Source organism: Nicrophorus vespilloides, unplaced genomic scaffold, assembly GCF_001412225.1.
Source record: "Nicrophorus vespilloides isolate i.1.1-1 unplaced genomic scaffold, Nicve_v1.0, whole genome shotgun sequence".
Taxonomy (NCBI): domain Eukaryota; kingdom Metazoa; phylum Arthropoda; class Insecta; order Coleoptera; family Silphidae; genus Nicrophorus; species Nicrophorus vespilloides.
Genome location: NW_017096786.1, coordinates 63,093 through 79,979, shown reverse-complemented (window position 1 = coordinate 79,979; position 16,887 = coordinate 63,093). Strand labels below are relative to the sequence as shown.

The 16,887-nt window shown below is 32.1% G+C and overlaps 1 protein-coding gene across 1 annotated transcript in view; it reads left to right on the top strand.

Annotated features, from left to right (window-relative positions):
- The window catches only part of LOC108558195 (ribosomal protein S6 kinase alpha-5-like), a 69,771-nt gene that overhangs the window by 33,363 nt on the left and 19,521 nt on the right, over positions 1–16,887 (top strand). The window contains exon 5 of the mRNA XM_017915028.1: positions 13,507–13,704. Coding sequence (XP_017770517.1) covers positions 13,507–13,704 — 198 coding nt within the window. The remainder of the gene's footprint in view (positions 1–13,506; positions 13,705–16,887) is intronic.

Sequence of the window (16,887 nt, the reverse complement as noted above, 5' to 3'; positions counted from 1 at the left end):
CCCATTACATATTATTTTTTCCCCGCATAGTTCGAAGCTTTTCGAATTTTAATTTCAAATTGTATGAGGGAAGTTAAAGTTCAAGTCCGTAGATCGTGCTCGTGTATGTGTGCACACACTTATCGCATATCTCAAAATATATTATTAGTCAAGGCCTCGTGAAAATCGCATTCCCATTCCTATCCAGCTGTTGTTCCTACGCAGGATCAATAGGATAAAACCGAAGAAAGTCGGAGAAATAATGAAATGCGTATAATTAATTGTATTTTTTTGTAGTATTCAGAGTGATTTACTGGCCAACTTAAGCGGGTAACAATCGTAGAAAGTTAAGTGAAAGATTTCTTGCTTGGAATTGCAGGCAAAGGAAAAATAAATGGATTAGCAATTATAAGAAAAAATAGATGATTTGGTGATTGTTCACGTGGAGTAATTATGTTTTTTGTTTTGTTGGAAACATGTGTAAATTTTAGAAGAAAAAAACGAAGGTTGTGAATTAAAATTAATGTGTAATTAAAAAACGAGTAATTGGCGTTGAGGGGGGAATGCATTTCAATAAATTACGGACGTTCCCATTTTCGTGCGTTGATTTTATTTCTGATGCGGCAAGAAAGAAAAAGGAAAATAGCTTTGGAAGAAGATGATCACACAAATAACCTAAATGGATTGGAACCAGGTCGTCCCGCGCAATAGCCTCTTCTTTATCGTTGTCGTTCTTTTTTTTAATTTTATTTGTGTGTGTGTTATTGTATCAACAAGCACAACAGAAGCGATCCTTCGATGATACGCAATGTCGGGCGCGTGTAAACATTTAAATTGTTGAGGTTGAGCAAGGTCGTAGAGCTGACACCTGATGCGTCCACGGATTAAGAGACGCCGCCGACACACAAGCACGACCACCCCTTTGGAAAATCGATGGTGGCTCTCTTCCATCCATCAAAGGACGTCTCGCCGGGAAAGAATCATCCTTTTTTTTATATTTTCTTCTTCACTCTACTCTTTTAATTATGACACGTCGTCGCTGCGATGGGTTTGTGGCACAAGGACGAACCGAAATCGCACGGAAAGAAAGAGATGCCTTTGTCGCAACAACAGATTCAGAAACAATGCCAGCTAGTAAAGTCTGCGTTAGAGAACAATCCCGATCCTACTTTCACTATCGTTCCGCATTCCTGGTCTCAACTATTAAGTGTTTGCGTGGTGCTGCGACCTTTCCGGTCGTTCCGAGAGATGTGTCTCCTCTTGTCTGGTTTTTTCGGGTGCTGATCTTTCTCCTCCTCCTCCTCCTCCTCCTTCTCAACCCGGTATTATGCAAGTCCGGTGCTGAAAGTAAACAGCGGCTGGTAAATTTAACACATATTTAAGGCGGCCGTCCAAAAATATCGCGAGCTAAGGTCAGAAAACATTCGGATGCTGTATCTCTTTTGTATGCAACAACACGGCCAGTAGAGGAGCGGGCCAGGTGTTACAGAATGTGCACACAGGTTCCGAAGCGATACTGGCCCTTATCTCGGAGGCTGCTAAGGAGTTCGACGACAGCTGCTTTTCTTTCCCCCAATGATGAAGAAGGGAAGCTGTTAGCCGTACCCGTAGACAGTAGACGGACGAGAGAAAACATGCTGTAGAAATAAAGAATTTAAAAACGTAAATGGAAGGAAGCGACGATGAAGATGAAAGAAGAGGGATGAACCTACTTCTTCTTTGCTTTTATTTCGCTCCATTATCTCGATTTATCTAATTTGTATTACAACTATTGCATAAAATGTGAAGCAATTGTCGTGGCATTGGCTGGAATTCAAGGCTTCACGTGTGCTCATTTGTCTCACTGTGTGTGTGTATGTATTATGCTCTCGCCTTTTTTTTTTTCGTTCATTTTATTTCTCCACGAGTTTGTTTCTACACGCCTCATCTTTCCTCTCTCGCTCACTCCCATTCCATTTCGGTGGAAATGCGAGCACAGTAAACACAATGTTTCAGAATTAGATGGAATCCACTATAATTAATATTAGGCTTTACATCAAGTCTCGGAATTACTCTACACTCGAAATGCCTTAACCCCACAGTTTTATTCAAACTTTACACAATTCCAATTATCTTTCATTGCTTTTCACATCATTATTTAAATCAAAATCACTTTCAATTTGATATTTGTTATTAATTTTCATAATTAATTATAACTAGTTTAACTAAATGTAATAGTAGTCATTGACCATTGTTTCCATTCACTATCATTGCTTGCTGCATTACAGTTATTTTTTTTTGTCTTTCAATTAGTATTGTTACTGTTACAACGGTTAACTCTTGCAAACTAAATATAAATAATACAATAGGATTTTCGTTTCCTAAAGCCAATGTAGGAAGAAACATTTATCCATGGTGTATGAGTCATGACAAAAGATAGTAAGAATATATTGTTTAATAACATACGTAGTTTGTTTCGCCAAATTTGTGATTCAGGAAATATTTGAAACAAAGCAACTTCTTCATTCTATATTTAGTACTTTTCTTAATTGTAATTGGTTTAAATTCTTCGTGATTCAGGAAATACTGAAAACAAAGCAAAGATTAAATAGAACTTCTTCAATTTTTCTTTAATGCTTTTCTTAATCGAAATTGGTTTAAATTCTTCATTTACATCAATTCTTCGAGATCGAGGAAACACTATAACTTTAGTAGTTTTCGTAATCGAAATTGTTTTCAATTATTGTTAGTTTTTGTCTAAATCGTCAATCTGTAACATCTGAAGTTGAGTTCTCCAAAATTTTGGTAACATTCTGGTGGACGTAAGCAATCAACACCGAAACTTTGAACATAACATAACATGGATACGATGTAGCAAAACCGCAAACTTTTGGTTGCTCCCCCCTTCGTATTTAACGTTGGCAACATTATGCCGGACACACGCAGCTCCCAAGGTTTTCATTAAATCCGTCGTCAATTAGCTTCAATGCTTTTGCTTTCAATTGTCGCAAATCATCGACAGTTTGCAACAAAGTCTCATTTAATTAAAAACTTTATCGCTCTTATCTTATAAATTAACAATTACAAATCGTGAAGCCGTTTTGATTGAATCAATGAAGTGCACTGTTACTGAAATAACACGTACAAACAATTTGACCGTGCATTCCAAACAGTAGACCTTTGAACTGGTGTTACTCTGAACTGCAATTAAAGTTTTAATTCTTACAACTTCAATTTATTCGTAGTACTGTAGTCTATTAATTTACAGCTAACTACAAAGTAGCGCGCATTGTCGAAAAAAAAAGTAATTTCTAGGAAATTAAAAACAATTCTTTAGTTTAACATTTCCATATGAAATTACATTGTTTCTATATCAAATTTTATTCAGGTAATTCAAATTAAATTATTACTTCTGTAAATTTCTTACTACAAATATTACTTGTTTATAGCAAAGTGTTGTTTCTTTATGGAAAATTTAAATTCAACTGTAATTTGATTTTTTATTTACAGTGTATATAAATAATAATATAAATAAATAATATTTCATAAAATATAGGTTTACTAACTTATTGCTGCGATGTTTAGCAAACTGATGTAATGGGATGTTTACAATTATTATGAAAAAGAACAAACTTATCAGGATTGAATAAGCACAATGGAGATGTAATCTGCGATGCGCTAGGTGCAATCAATTTGGGTTGATCGGAACCGAAAGAAAGCCTCGTTTGGAGAGAGGATGAAAAGAATAACTAACGGCTATGCCACTGTACCAGAATCCCAATACAGCTGACATCGGGCGTAGCAGACCCATGCAGCAACAGCAGCAGCCATCTGCCTCGGAGCAACTTCGATGGAAACAAGTTCAATACTCTCCGAATGAAGTGTTGTTGTTGTGTATTTGCGGGAATCTGGAAAGCTCCTCGAACAGAAATAGACTTACATAATAATGGCTAATTGTAATTAAACGGATTACTACCACGAAACGAGTGCAGAATAAAATAATGGAAATATGGGGTGGCGAATGATAAATAATATACGCTTGATGAAATTTCGTGTCGACGGGTAGAATTTTATCGACGGGGTTAGAGACCTTTACCCCCCTGCGCTGTAGTAGTGGAACCCTGGACGAGTGCGTTACCCACCATCGGGGGTTAAAAACACAAGGCAGACGACATAGAAAGCACATTCTATATACATATATACTTTATATATATACATATACATATTCGGCGGGGTTAGGGCATGGAGCGATTCTCCTTGCCGTTTTTATGTTCCTCCTCTGGTTCGTAATGGATACGCATATTAAACAGGGAGGGAAGTTTCGAAACGAACCACCACCACCGAACTAAAGTGAAAAAAAAAGGAAGGAGAGAGAGAGAGAAGTTAACGGACGGGGAGGGAAGGACCAGAAATAAGTAAATAACTTAGGTGGCTGTTAGCTTGCAAATGCATCCGAAACACGCGAGAGATGGAGAGAGAGAGAGAGAGAGACCCGATTTTTGCCAGCGAATTAAATCTAATTAACCTCGAACTCCAAACGGAATATCCACGGGCGCGCACAGACTGCTTTATTTACTGTACGCTCCACGTAATAACGAAGACAAATTATTGCACATCATTCCGCCATTACTTGCTGCGATCGCGGTAATAGCTCCTCTCAGACTTCGACAAAAAGCGCTCACCAATAAATTCCATTTAATCGCTCCTATTTAAAATTACAATAACTACAGCAACTACAATTTCCTAAACGATTTATTACCACCAATTATATATCTAATACTCTAAACCAACGTTTCCCAACCTAAAGTTTTCGACCAATATTGTATTACGAAATGACAGCTGTCACCGTGTATAAAAGCGAGGAACTGGTGAACTATTCTTAGCAATTGGGTCGCTGCTGTACATCTGTAAACAAATATGTTGACTCGTGTGGCAAAAAATCATTGATAATTCTAATTATTGATCTTACCAAAGGTCTATCAACCAGTTTTTTTGGTTTGTTTAAATTCTTATTTGATATTTATTTTTTCGGTGTGAATCGGTAACAATGGAATTCCGTTCCGTCCGTCTATGTACAAACCTCATTATCGCAGCTCTACCTTCTTATCTCCGTGTTTTTGTGTGTGTGCGCGCTTCCATATGGAATATGTGTTACATGATATTATTCTAATTTTGTAACGCGATCCGTTTCTTGCCTGCATTGCAAACAAGTTTCAGTCCGTTCGGAAATGATCGTCGAAGCGCAAGAATGGCAGAACGATTATATAAATAAATAAATAAAATGAAAAAAAATATATATATATATGAACATAAGCAAATTTTAGAGCGTTCATTATTGATAATTCGAATATTATTTTAATTTTTTTATGTGATTTTCAAACGTTACTAAGTGAGGAATTTAAGGAGTTCGTTGACTTATAGGAGACATTGACTTTCAAACAATGCACGTTAGGATAAAATTATATTCAAGACCAGTATAGTTTTGTTACTTTTGGACACAATAGTTTCAGTTTGTTTTTATTATTCTCAAAGCTTCTCTATTTCCTTTTAATTTCCTTTAATTCGTGATTGTTCAAAAACAATCTTGAATGCAGTCAGAATACAGTTACAAACACATTACGTTTAATTGATCATTTTATGATACATAAAGCTTCTAATTAATTCACTTGAATGAGTTTTTTACATCTCTTCGTTTACTTTTATTTATTAAAAAAATGTAATTGCAGAATTTCAAAATTATGAAAAATTTATATTGAAAATCTAATAAATTTTGTGATTTGGAAAGTAAGTTTTATTGTATCAATTTACAATTGAATTAAAATAAATTTGCTGTAACTTTTCCAGATTTTCAATAAAATGAGGGTTATGTGAAAACTGTATTTATGTGTGCAGCTGCTACCCATGATTTTATTGATCTAGATGTTGCATCAACCACTTATCAGTGTTTATTTTTTTTATTAATAATTTATATAAGATCTTAATTGGAGCAAATACTTATTTCTATGTTGGTATTTATACGGGCAATGATGCAATTTCTGTCTATATTTGAATCGTTAATTATGAACATAAAACTTTTAATTTTTTCGTCATCCAAAATTTCTTTACAATATATTTAAATTTCAATAAAATTATTAACTTTTGGTTATAATTATACTTTCATTATTAATAAATCACTTTGTATTCAAATAATTTAACAAAAAAAAATTATGGTTTTGATAAAATATTTGGAATATTTCAAATATTTAATGTATTGTTTGATAATCCTGAAGGATTAGAACCGCGTATCCTTTATTGATTTGTTTGGTTCACTCCAATTCCTTGTGTCATGTAAATTAAGCACTTTATGGTGATTCCGCAATTAACTATTGGATTTCCTTCACTATCGAATGCAAATAATCAGACCCAGTGGGATGTCTCCTTCTAATTGGATTAGTTCTTAGAACATTAGGAAAAATAATATAAATTTTTAATAAAATCGAATGACATTGATTTACACATTGAATACAAGTATAAAAAAATAATGTAATTGAACAAATAAAATAATTTACGTGTGTAAATAATAAATGTAACAATTGTGCAATTATTCAAATGGATAATAAATTTGCGAACGGAAGTTCTGAACTATGAATGCAATTATTTACATATTTATTTATTCCATTTAAGCACCAATTTTACGCGTAATTCGAATTAAATTAATCGAATACATCGAATTACATGCAATTGACAATTTTGTCTGCGATCCGTAACACAATAACATTTTAAATACAATATTTACTAGCACAAAAACATTGTAGATTTTTTCTATTAAAATAATTTATTTTATGTAAAAAAAATGTTTTTTCACTACAACATGATTATTCAATACCTCGCATAGTGCGTTTTCAATCAGTCCGGATTCAATATAACATAAATATTTGGTGTTTTCTTTATTTAGTTCCTCGATTAGTCCGGTTTCCAACAGTAATGGAATTTAAAATCTTGTGGAAAAAAGTAAATCTCGTTTTATTATTTATATAATCTTAATTTGTTCTCACTTTACGAACGAATTAATTATATATTTATTGCGTATTCATATGACAAAATATTTATTGTATAATTTGCATATGATATAAAGTTGTAGTGTAATATTTGTTTGTACGTGGCCTTTAATAGTGTTATTTATCAAAGTGCAGTTGTTTCGTTAACTCTAAACTGGTTTCTATGAGCAATGTCTTTGCCTGTCTCTGCACGTCGCGTATGCCTCTACAATACTGAATATTACACGTGGAATTCGGCACTTGATACATCTCAACTTTATTTCTATTACATAACGTAATATTATTATATTATTTACAAATTAGCGAGAATCGAGGAAATTCATTCACAGTTAACGAAAAATTACATAATTGCAATTTAAAAGTAGTCAATCAAATTTACAGTTAAAATATTTGTATGGACTTCAAGTCTTAACTAATTCTTACTTTCTGTATTGTTTCCATCTGGTTTTAACCTTTTGATCGCGTTATATCATGTCATAAGTTTCAAATTCTAAATAGGTTTTAGATTTTTTTAGTTTGTTTTCTAGATGTAAGCATAATAACATTATCTAATGTTAGTTAACCTATGAAATAATATCATATTATCTTTTACATGAAGCGAACAATACGTTGCTCAAGGTACGGTATTTAGGTCGATGTGGATTTGCACAAAAGCGCGAAGCATCGTGTGGTTTCTTTTTCAACGATTCTAAAATAATTAGGAGAGATTCATCAAATAATTGTAATTATATACTTTAAACAAATAATTATAATCCAGAACGATGATCGTTCGGTGCGCGAAGCATTGTTCGCAAATCCGTTCGTTTCTTTTCAAATTTTTTTCATAAACAACAATTGCTTTATATTCATGCTTTAATCTTGACTCCAATGTTTTAATAATATTGTTGCTTCAGCATTTAACGCTCCGTTGAATTTCAATAGGAATATAATAACAACTCGTTATTACAAAAAAAAAATATATAATTAATTAAAAATGATGATTTTCGTAATTATAAAACATTTTATTAAATAAGAAAAAAAAATCTTGGATCAAATAAATAAAAAGTGTTTTATGTTTTTAATTTCAATAGGAAAAATAACTCATTATAAAATTATATAATTTATAACAAATTTTTATATAATTACAAAAAAAGGCTTATTATATTTTTTTTGTAAATTCTTTATGTTTGAAACTTTTGGTAGTAGTAAATTTTATACAACGTTGAAAAGTTGTTCGCAATTTAAAAATTTATTTTTAACTGGCTGTTTTAGTAATACTAGATCGCGCTCTAACGCATTCTTACATAACTCGTTGGTATTTTATTTAAAATGATGCATATGCTAATTTCCCACATTCCATTATATAAACTATTTGGTGTAGTAAGTTTTTCTTTTTAATTGTTTAATTTTTTTAATCACGAAGATGTGTAATCTAATTTCTTTAATTTAAAACTGAAAACATGTACATTTTATTTCAATACAAATATGCAACGTGTGTGACCTTTACTATAGGTCTTTTTTTTTGTTCTAATCTATTGACGCGCGTATTGCAATGAATTTAAATATTTGACTGTGAATTAGAAGGAAATGCTTATGGATAAATAATGTACAATTATACGTAGATTAAATAAGATTTTCTGTATAGGCGAGTTGTTTTTTTGGGAGCTACTTTAAACATAGAATAAATAATGTTTACAGAACCCAAGGCTGCACGGGCGAAGTCTTTCCGACTGTAAACATAGCACAATCAAGAAAGAAAAAAGCAACGGAATATAAAAACCGGTGTTAATTAATTACACTAGTCGCGCTGCAAGTGGAGAGTATTCATTTCAGATTACCGAAGAAGAAGAGTACAAGAAGACATTCGTGTGTATATTCTTGGAGAAGTCGGTAATGTATGCAACGCATCGCCCGAAACGTTGATAGGCTTGAAGTCGAATCGTCCGTGAAGAAGAAACCAAAACAGAGTCGAGAATAAAACGAATCGTCTCGGTCTCGAATCGTGGTACCCGAATTAACGGTGCACTTCCAAAGTTGCATAACGCGCACCTTGAAAAACGCTTAACTGCTTCTCGGTCTCGATGTAATCAAATACAACGAAAAACTCAAATATTGCTTTTTAACGCAGTTTTAATAAGGAATTACATCATTCAATATACATTTTAATTAAACCTTGTTAGCTCTTTGCTATACTATAAAAAAAATAATGGTAATTGATAAAATTTGAATTATTTTTACAAATATAAACTAGCACAGATTATTTTAATTTTAATATAGTTTCTAGTAAATAGATTGGAGCATTTTTTTTTATATTACGCAAACCACTGAGTAGATGGGTTTTTTGGTAGGCCACCAGTTGATCAATTTAACATCTCTTCATAGTAAATTTAACATATACATTTTTTCTTTAATGCATTTTTTCTTCAGTTTTTCATCAATTAAATGATGTTCAAATTGTAGAAGATTTGATGCAATTATGTAATTACTATTTCATTGATGCGATAAAAAAATTAATGGCAACAGAAAATTACATCATTAATTTTAATTAATTTTGTTAATTTTGTAAAATAAATGAACAAAAAAAAACTGCTGAAATTATAGAGATTTTTGATAGGATGTTAATATTTTGTAGAATTTTTTAATGCTTTAAATTATAAGTAAACTTAAAAAGAAATGTATATCTTTGATGATTTTGCATTTGCAATTGTTGCTTTTTAGTGATAAACTCTAATCAAGTTTCTTTTCGTAACGTTACAGATTAGATGATTTAGTAGTTACGCAAACATCTCAATTAGTGCAGATATGCTACTAGTAACCAGTCGATTAAGCATTATTAATATCAAGCAAAGTTTCCAATCTTTATATAATATGCGTTTTTTTGTTGTTGTAAATTTCAAATAGCATTAGAAGAACGTCCTTGTCGAGGTAACAATCGCAATTAACATTTCTCGCTTTCTCTCCTCTACATCTATCTCTTTCCTTCGCGTCATGCTCATGTCGTAAGGATCTTTTGTAACAATTCGTGGCGTCGAAATGAAAATACGTACAAAATTTTTCGTTTCAATTTTTGATGAATGTATGAAGCTATATTATTTGGCTTTGTCCGATTCGCTAAAAAAGCGTGCGCTTCGAGCGCAGCCAAAAAGCGTTATTTATATAACGCGATAAGGTCACCAAAATATTGGAACACGTTTCGCTGGTATCTCAAGGCTGACCACAGAGCACCAAGTAAGAGAGAACTAACCTACTCAACACGGGACACCTTTGGTCTCGAACGTTTCTTTTTTTAACAGCTAATACAACGAATCTGGTTTTCTATATTCTATTTTTTTCTCTCTCTCATTCTCTATCGACTAGGATCGAATAAAAATAGCTGCTCAACTCTCGGATTTTCGAATTACTACTCTATTTTAATTGGGTTTTTTTCTTCGACATCTGCACTTCCTTCGATTCGCTAATTCCTCCAGATCGTTATTGTCGTACACCCACGTGGTGCACGTTCCATGGGTTTTGTGCTCGGATCTTCTCTGGATGCCCACGCGAATTTTGACTTATTTTTATCGCGTTACATCTCTCCCACTCGATGGTATTATCTAAATTAAGAATACGACACTAGTCGTTCTTAATGGTATATTTTGATTGAAGATCATTCAGTATACAACAAGATGAACCTAAAGACTTACATATAAATATCAATTTATGAGAGTTAAGCAACGTACAAAACTTGGATAAGTCAACTAATATACCGATTTACTATTAAAGTATTCACACAATAAATATAGTTAAATAATATTTAATTATAGGCAAATAATTGGTAATTAAATTATAATTTAATGTTTCAAATAAAATTTCTAAAAAAAAATAAAATCTTTAGTTGAAAACACGACAAATTGCGGATCGCGGCGAAGGATCATCAAATATTTATGAGGAACGCGAGGCGAGGTTGGGTATTCATAAATAAGGATTTCATTAACATTTCTTAAACACCAATTAACTTACAAAAGATTACTCACACTCGGCAATAATGCGGCAACCCACTTAAAACGTTGTTTTACTAAAATATATTATATACTTGCCTCCTCTACTAAGTACTAAAAGTTTTCGTTTCAATTTGATTCCAATCAAAGATACACACGCGCGATTTTACATATAAAATTAACAAGTGAATTTAATTTAATATTATTAGTTTAAAGATAATTGCAATTAATTATAGTATAAAACTTATGTTTATAATTAGTTTAACTACAAATAAGTAATGTACTGGATTCGGTAAAATTAACGGCGTTTTATAATAAGTGCATTGTGTTCGGCGGAAACGTAAATCTTAAGAAGGTGCGTTAAAAATGCAAATGAATTCTTGAATTTGCGGCGTTAACTTAATATTAGGACCTAATTTAAAGGATTAACCGCCTTGTTGTAATTAGAGTGGAAACATTATCCGGTCCTCTGTTATCCCGTTATCTCCATTATCCGGCGACACGAAAGGTTGCAGAACCCAACCCCCGCACCCTCATTATCCTGGATGAAAAAAAAAATAAAGGAACAGGACGAGAGCACACAACAAACCGCAGGGATACGAAAAAGGGGAAGCCGAAGCAAGAGATCGATGAATTTGCGAATTGAAGCTCCCCAGATTCGTTCTAATTGTTTGATATATAAAATGCACACATCGTCGTGCTAATAACAAACATCGTGTTTGTATAAACGTAGACTTTTTAGCACATTGATGAAATGATATGCAAGTAGATAACACTTATCATCATTTCAGTGGAAATCGGTTCGTTTCGTTACGTTTAACTCAATTTGAGGACGTCTAATTCGAACAATAATTCCAAAGCAAATGTCGACACGAATCGCCTCTGGCATATGTCGTGTTATTTTTGGCAGTGAAATGTGTTTGAAAAAACAGCTGTTTCTTGGAGCTGCTTTTTTTTACTGTTGTATTCTTACAATCCGTCGAGATTTAAATTAGTAATTCTTCGGCGTGTGGAATTTGAAGAAGAATTAAGCCACGTATATTATAATAATTCGTATAATTGTACACTAATGGATTACAAAACAAAGAAAGAACGAAGCAGAAAAAACTACATATTTAAGTATTTTGCAACTTTCTGTTTCATGCTACATTAGCAACGTTATTTAACTTACTTCATATACTCATTTAGTTGTTTAATATTTTTTTATTCCATCCTTAAACCACTTAATACGCTATACTTGCCAAGTAATTTCTATTAAAATAAGTGAATCATACAAGTACATCATTCTTAAACTACTCATTACATTATACTTTCCAAGTAATTTGTGTATAACCATTTTCAGACGAGCGGCGGATATATCCGCCATATTATAGTATTTTCGCAAAATTCAAGATAATAGGATTTCTAATTTTTTGTACATAAATATCTCGACAAAATTAAGATAAAACCTATTGATTTTTCATTTCTATTTTAAAATTTTTCTTACACTCGATTAATATAATATGGTTTTAAGGCTAAAATTACGAGATATGAAAGTCAGATCGTCGTGTGCAGTGAAAGTCTTTAAATGTAGTAGAATGAAATACAAAGAACAAAGAATTACAAGAGATGTGATGTCATCAAACCGAAAGAAGAAGTTTTTGCTTGAAATCGAAGAGATTTTTATTATTTACATGAGAAAACTTAAAATGATAAATTATTTTATTTGTAATTATTGGACGCATTTCGAAAATTACGAAACTAATAAATAAATGTAGAAATGTGTAAATTAAACGAATTAATTTATTAACAAAAAAATAATAAATTTATGATTCGCATTGATTTCAAGCAATTTCGCGTATTTTCCAATTTATTTATGGATAATATTGAAATATGTGCATCGGATTTGTTTTATTTATTATTTTTTTCTTGTTGCATATTTGCCATTCAATATTTGTACGCGAGATTTTCACTTTCGTTTTGTTGAAATGATATCGTGTTTGGATTGTTCTTATCGAAATTATTGCCACGAAAGTGAAAGCAAAGCTTCAGAATTGGAATGATGCATTCCTAATTACGCAACCTTCCTTTTTTATTCCTGTTTCATTTGCAGTTTTAATTAACGTAAAATGTTAAATACTTTATTAAAATTAAATTTTCCCATCCTCGTCTCTAAAGTTTTATTTTTTTTTTGCATCTAAGTGAAAGTGCAAAGACAAATAAATGAAAATTTAAAATAATTCTCATGTAGGATTGGTTATTGGTATTCGTTTGGATTGGAAAGTAATTTATTAAAGAACGCTGATTTTAATGAAGCGTTCGCTTTTTGTAAAACGAAAATTACCAAAAAAAAAAGAGAGAATATTTAATAAGTATTAAATGATAAATTTGGACTCGAGTTCTTGACCTAAATTTAAAGTGTTTTAACGAGAAACAATTGCGTTGCTTAATAATGAATCAATTGGGGTTTTACCAAATGTCTAGAATATTGTATGATTTATTTGAATCTTTAATGTAATGAGAAAAGTTGATTGTTAATTTGTAGCTAATGTTTTGTCTTTTTTTGTTTCTTTCAGTTGGGAATCATCTATAGAGATATCAAATTGGAAAATATTTTGGTGGATGAGACGGGGCATATTGTGCTGACAGATTTCGGTCTGAGCAAAGAACTACCTCGAACCGGGGATGCGGATCAACGGGCCTACTCGTTTTGCGGGACGATAGAGTATATGGCGCCAGAGGTTGTCAAAGGAGGCACCCAGGGTCACGACATCGTAAGTACAACATCATTCATCGCTCTTTATTGATATCAAAAGCCAGTTATGTGAACTGCTGGAACACCTGATTTGTAACCAGGAGTCGCCACTCTTCCTATTTTCCAACATCATCGCGTCGCCCCGACTAGACTACAGTAGACTAGACTAGACAAGAGTATACAAGACGAAACAATTCGCATGCAACCAATAACTCTCTTCCGACTGGATGGAGGCATTAAATGGATTCCGCTATATCTTCACGCATGCATACAATTATTTTATCCGTTATAACGTGCATCCACGGCCTAGGTTACTTATACTATACGTACTACAGTATAAATACTCCGTCTCCACATATTTATTATTATTGCTCGAAGCAGATTAGATAAGTTCTCTCTCATTCGTTCTCTTGTTGAACAGACACGGTTCCACCGCAACTGGCATCGGTATCGTAGAGAAACTTATTTCATCCTCACATCTTGCTTGGATTAATTTACGATCGTGCTGCGAATTCCTCAATTCGATAATTAGCCGATCTCGGGTTTACATTATGATGTGGGAATGATTAAACTTGCATATTTTACTGTTCGCAATGCGACCGAATATTCATGTTACGTCGAATATGCAATTCCATAGACTTCTTGGACAAATGGTTGATTCAATTACTACTGCATAAAGGGGTTCAAGGGCGATCGGGTGAAACGGTTCCGGTCGCGACGAGTGGGCACTGTAAAACAGTTTTTTTTTTCCTTCTTCATAGAAACAAGAGGAAAGGTTAAAGCTAATTGAAATCAACAACCTTTAGGTATCTACTCGCAGATTGCATTCGTAATTGGAGAAGTTTCGAACTTTTTTTTTTAACTATGTTTTGTCTATAAATAAACTGGTATTAACTTGAGTAAAGATCTCGCAAAGAATCCCAGTCGGGATTGCAATCAACCCACGCTCCATTCATCTTACATTTCAAATTAATAACGCGAAGTTTGTTTTCACGTCTTACGTAACTTTACAAGCGCTTAAAATAACGCTTGCATAAAGTATTCCAAATATAAATTATATATTAATTTTTTTTTTCTTCATTCATATCTAAATTTTAACAAATAGATTTTTTTTAAAGCTATGGTAAAAATTATAAATATGCATTTCAGGGGTCGAATGATGTTTCTAAAATTTGTATAACCATGTATAAAGTTTGAGGATATTAAAAGTTTTATCTTTGTTTACGACCTCTAAAAGGCCTCATTAAAGTTTTATTATGTACTAAGTCAGTCACTGAGCTTACATATATGAAATGGCCTTAACACTCATTTACGGTATCTTGATTAAAGTAATGCATTCGATTGGTTTATGTCTGTAATGGAAAGCAAATGTGTATAAAATTGCTATTTAATAACACTAAATCTTAAAATCCTATAGGATTATATAATTAAATCAGTATTATTTTAAAACGTATATTTTATAACTTTTTTATTGTTTAAAAAAATTGAAATTATGAAATCTAATTTTATTGAAGGATATTATTGCCAAGTAATTTCTATTAAAATAAGTGAATCATACAAGTACATCATTCTTAAACTACTCATTACATTATACTTTCCAAGTAATTTGTGTTTAACCATTTTCAGACGAGCGGCGGATATATCCGCCATATTATAGTATTTTCGCAAAACTCAAGATAATAAGATTTCTATAAGATTTAAAGTAATGCATTCGATTGGTTTATGTCTGTAATGGAAAGCAAATTGCTATTTAATAACACTAAATCTTAAAATCCTATAGGATTATATAATTAAATCAGTATTATTTTAAAATGTATATTTTATAACTTTTTTTATTGTTTAAAAAATTTGAAATTATGAAATCTAATTTTATTGAAGGATATTATTGCCAAGTAATTTCTATTAAAATAAGTGAATCATACAAGTACATCATTCTTAAACTACTCATTACATTATACTATCCAAGTAATATGTGTTTAACCATTTTCAGACGAGCGGCGGATATATCCGCCATATTATAGTATTTCGCAAAATTCAAGATAATAAGATTTCTATAAGATTTAAAGTAATGCATTCGATTGGTTTATTTCTGTAATGAAAAGCAAATATGTATAAAATTGCTATTTAATATCACTAAATCTTAAAATCCTATAGGATTATATAATTAAATCAGTATTATTTTAAAACGTATATTTTATAACTTTTTTATTGTTTAAAAAAATTGAAATTATGAAATCTAATTTTATTGAAGGATATTATTGACTAACTTTTTTATAAGACAAAATACTAAAGTGTGTTTGTAAATTTGAGGGGAAAGGGAATACATGATGTATTACACTGTTAAAAACGATTCCCAGTCATGTCTCTGATTTTATCGGTAATTTATGAATGTATTCTAATTTATGTTATTTACTTAATTCAATGTATCATAAGTACATTTACGTGTCATGTCTTTGGATATCTTAACACGTTATTGCACTGCATCTAACGGCTATTTATGTAATGAAAAATTACTACACAGCTTTTATTAGTTAAATAGTAAATCACCAAGACTCAAGTGGAAGCAACGTTTCTATTAAGAAAAAAACAAGCAAAAAAAAATGCGACCTCTACGTAATGTGTACAAGAATTGATCCGGTTTACGTCGGAAAACCTACATTTCTGCAAGGGTGGGTGTCCTCTGTTGCATAACAGTTAAATTGTTCGTTTTATTTGGAACCATGTGCGCGCCTCCCCCTCGTGCTTATACCGCGTTATCCTAAAAAGGGTGGCTCTTTCGTGGCGTCTCCCGTTTGAAAGCAGCTGGCAGTAAAACACTGAAGGTCACGAGTTCTTCGGCATCGCGGAAAAATGCCTTTTTTCCACTGAAAAAAAAAATAAAGAATACCGAAAGGCCAAACCGTTGCGTTCCATTTATCAAACACTAATAACGATAATATTCTGCAACTAAACATAATCCAATTACTACAAGTATCTATTTTTTTTTATATTTGTTCAAAAATATTTACCGTCGCTCCAATTGAAACGGTGTTTTTAATGACAATCGTAACGTTGAAATGTAAACAGTGGAAGGCCGTTATCGGCAGGAGGCGCGCTTTTTTTTCTCTCTCGAAACGCTTTTTCCTCCCTTCCCTTCTCGCTCGTCGAGCACAAAGTCTGCTTTTAATGAGCGCACTTTAAATAAACATCGAGCTTTATTAAT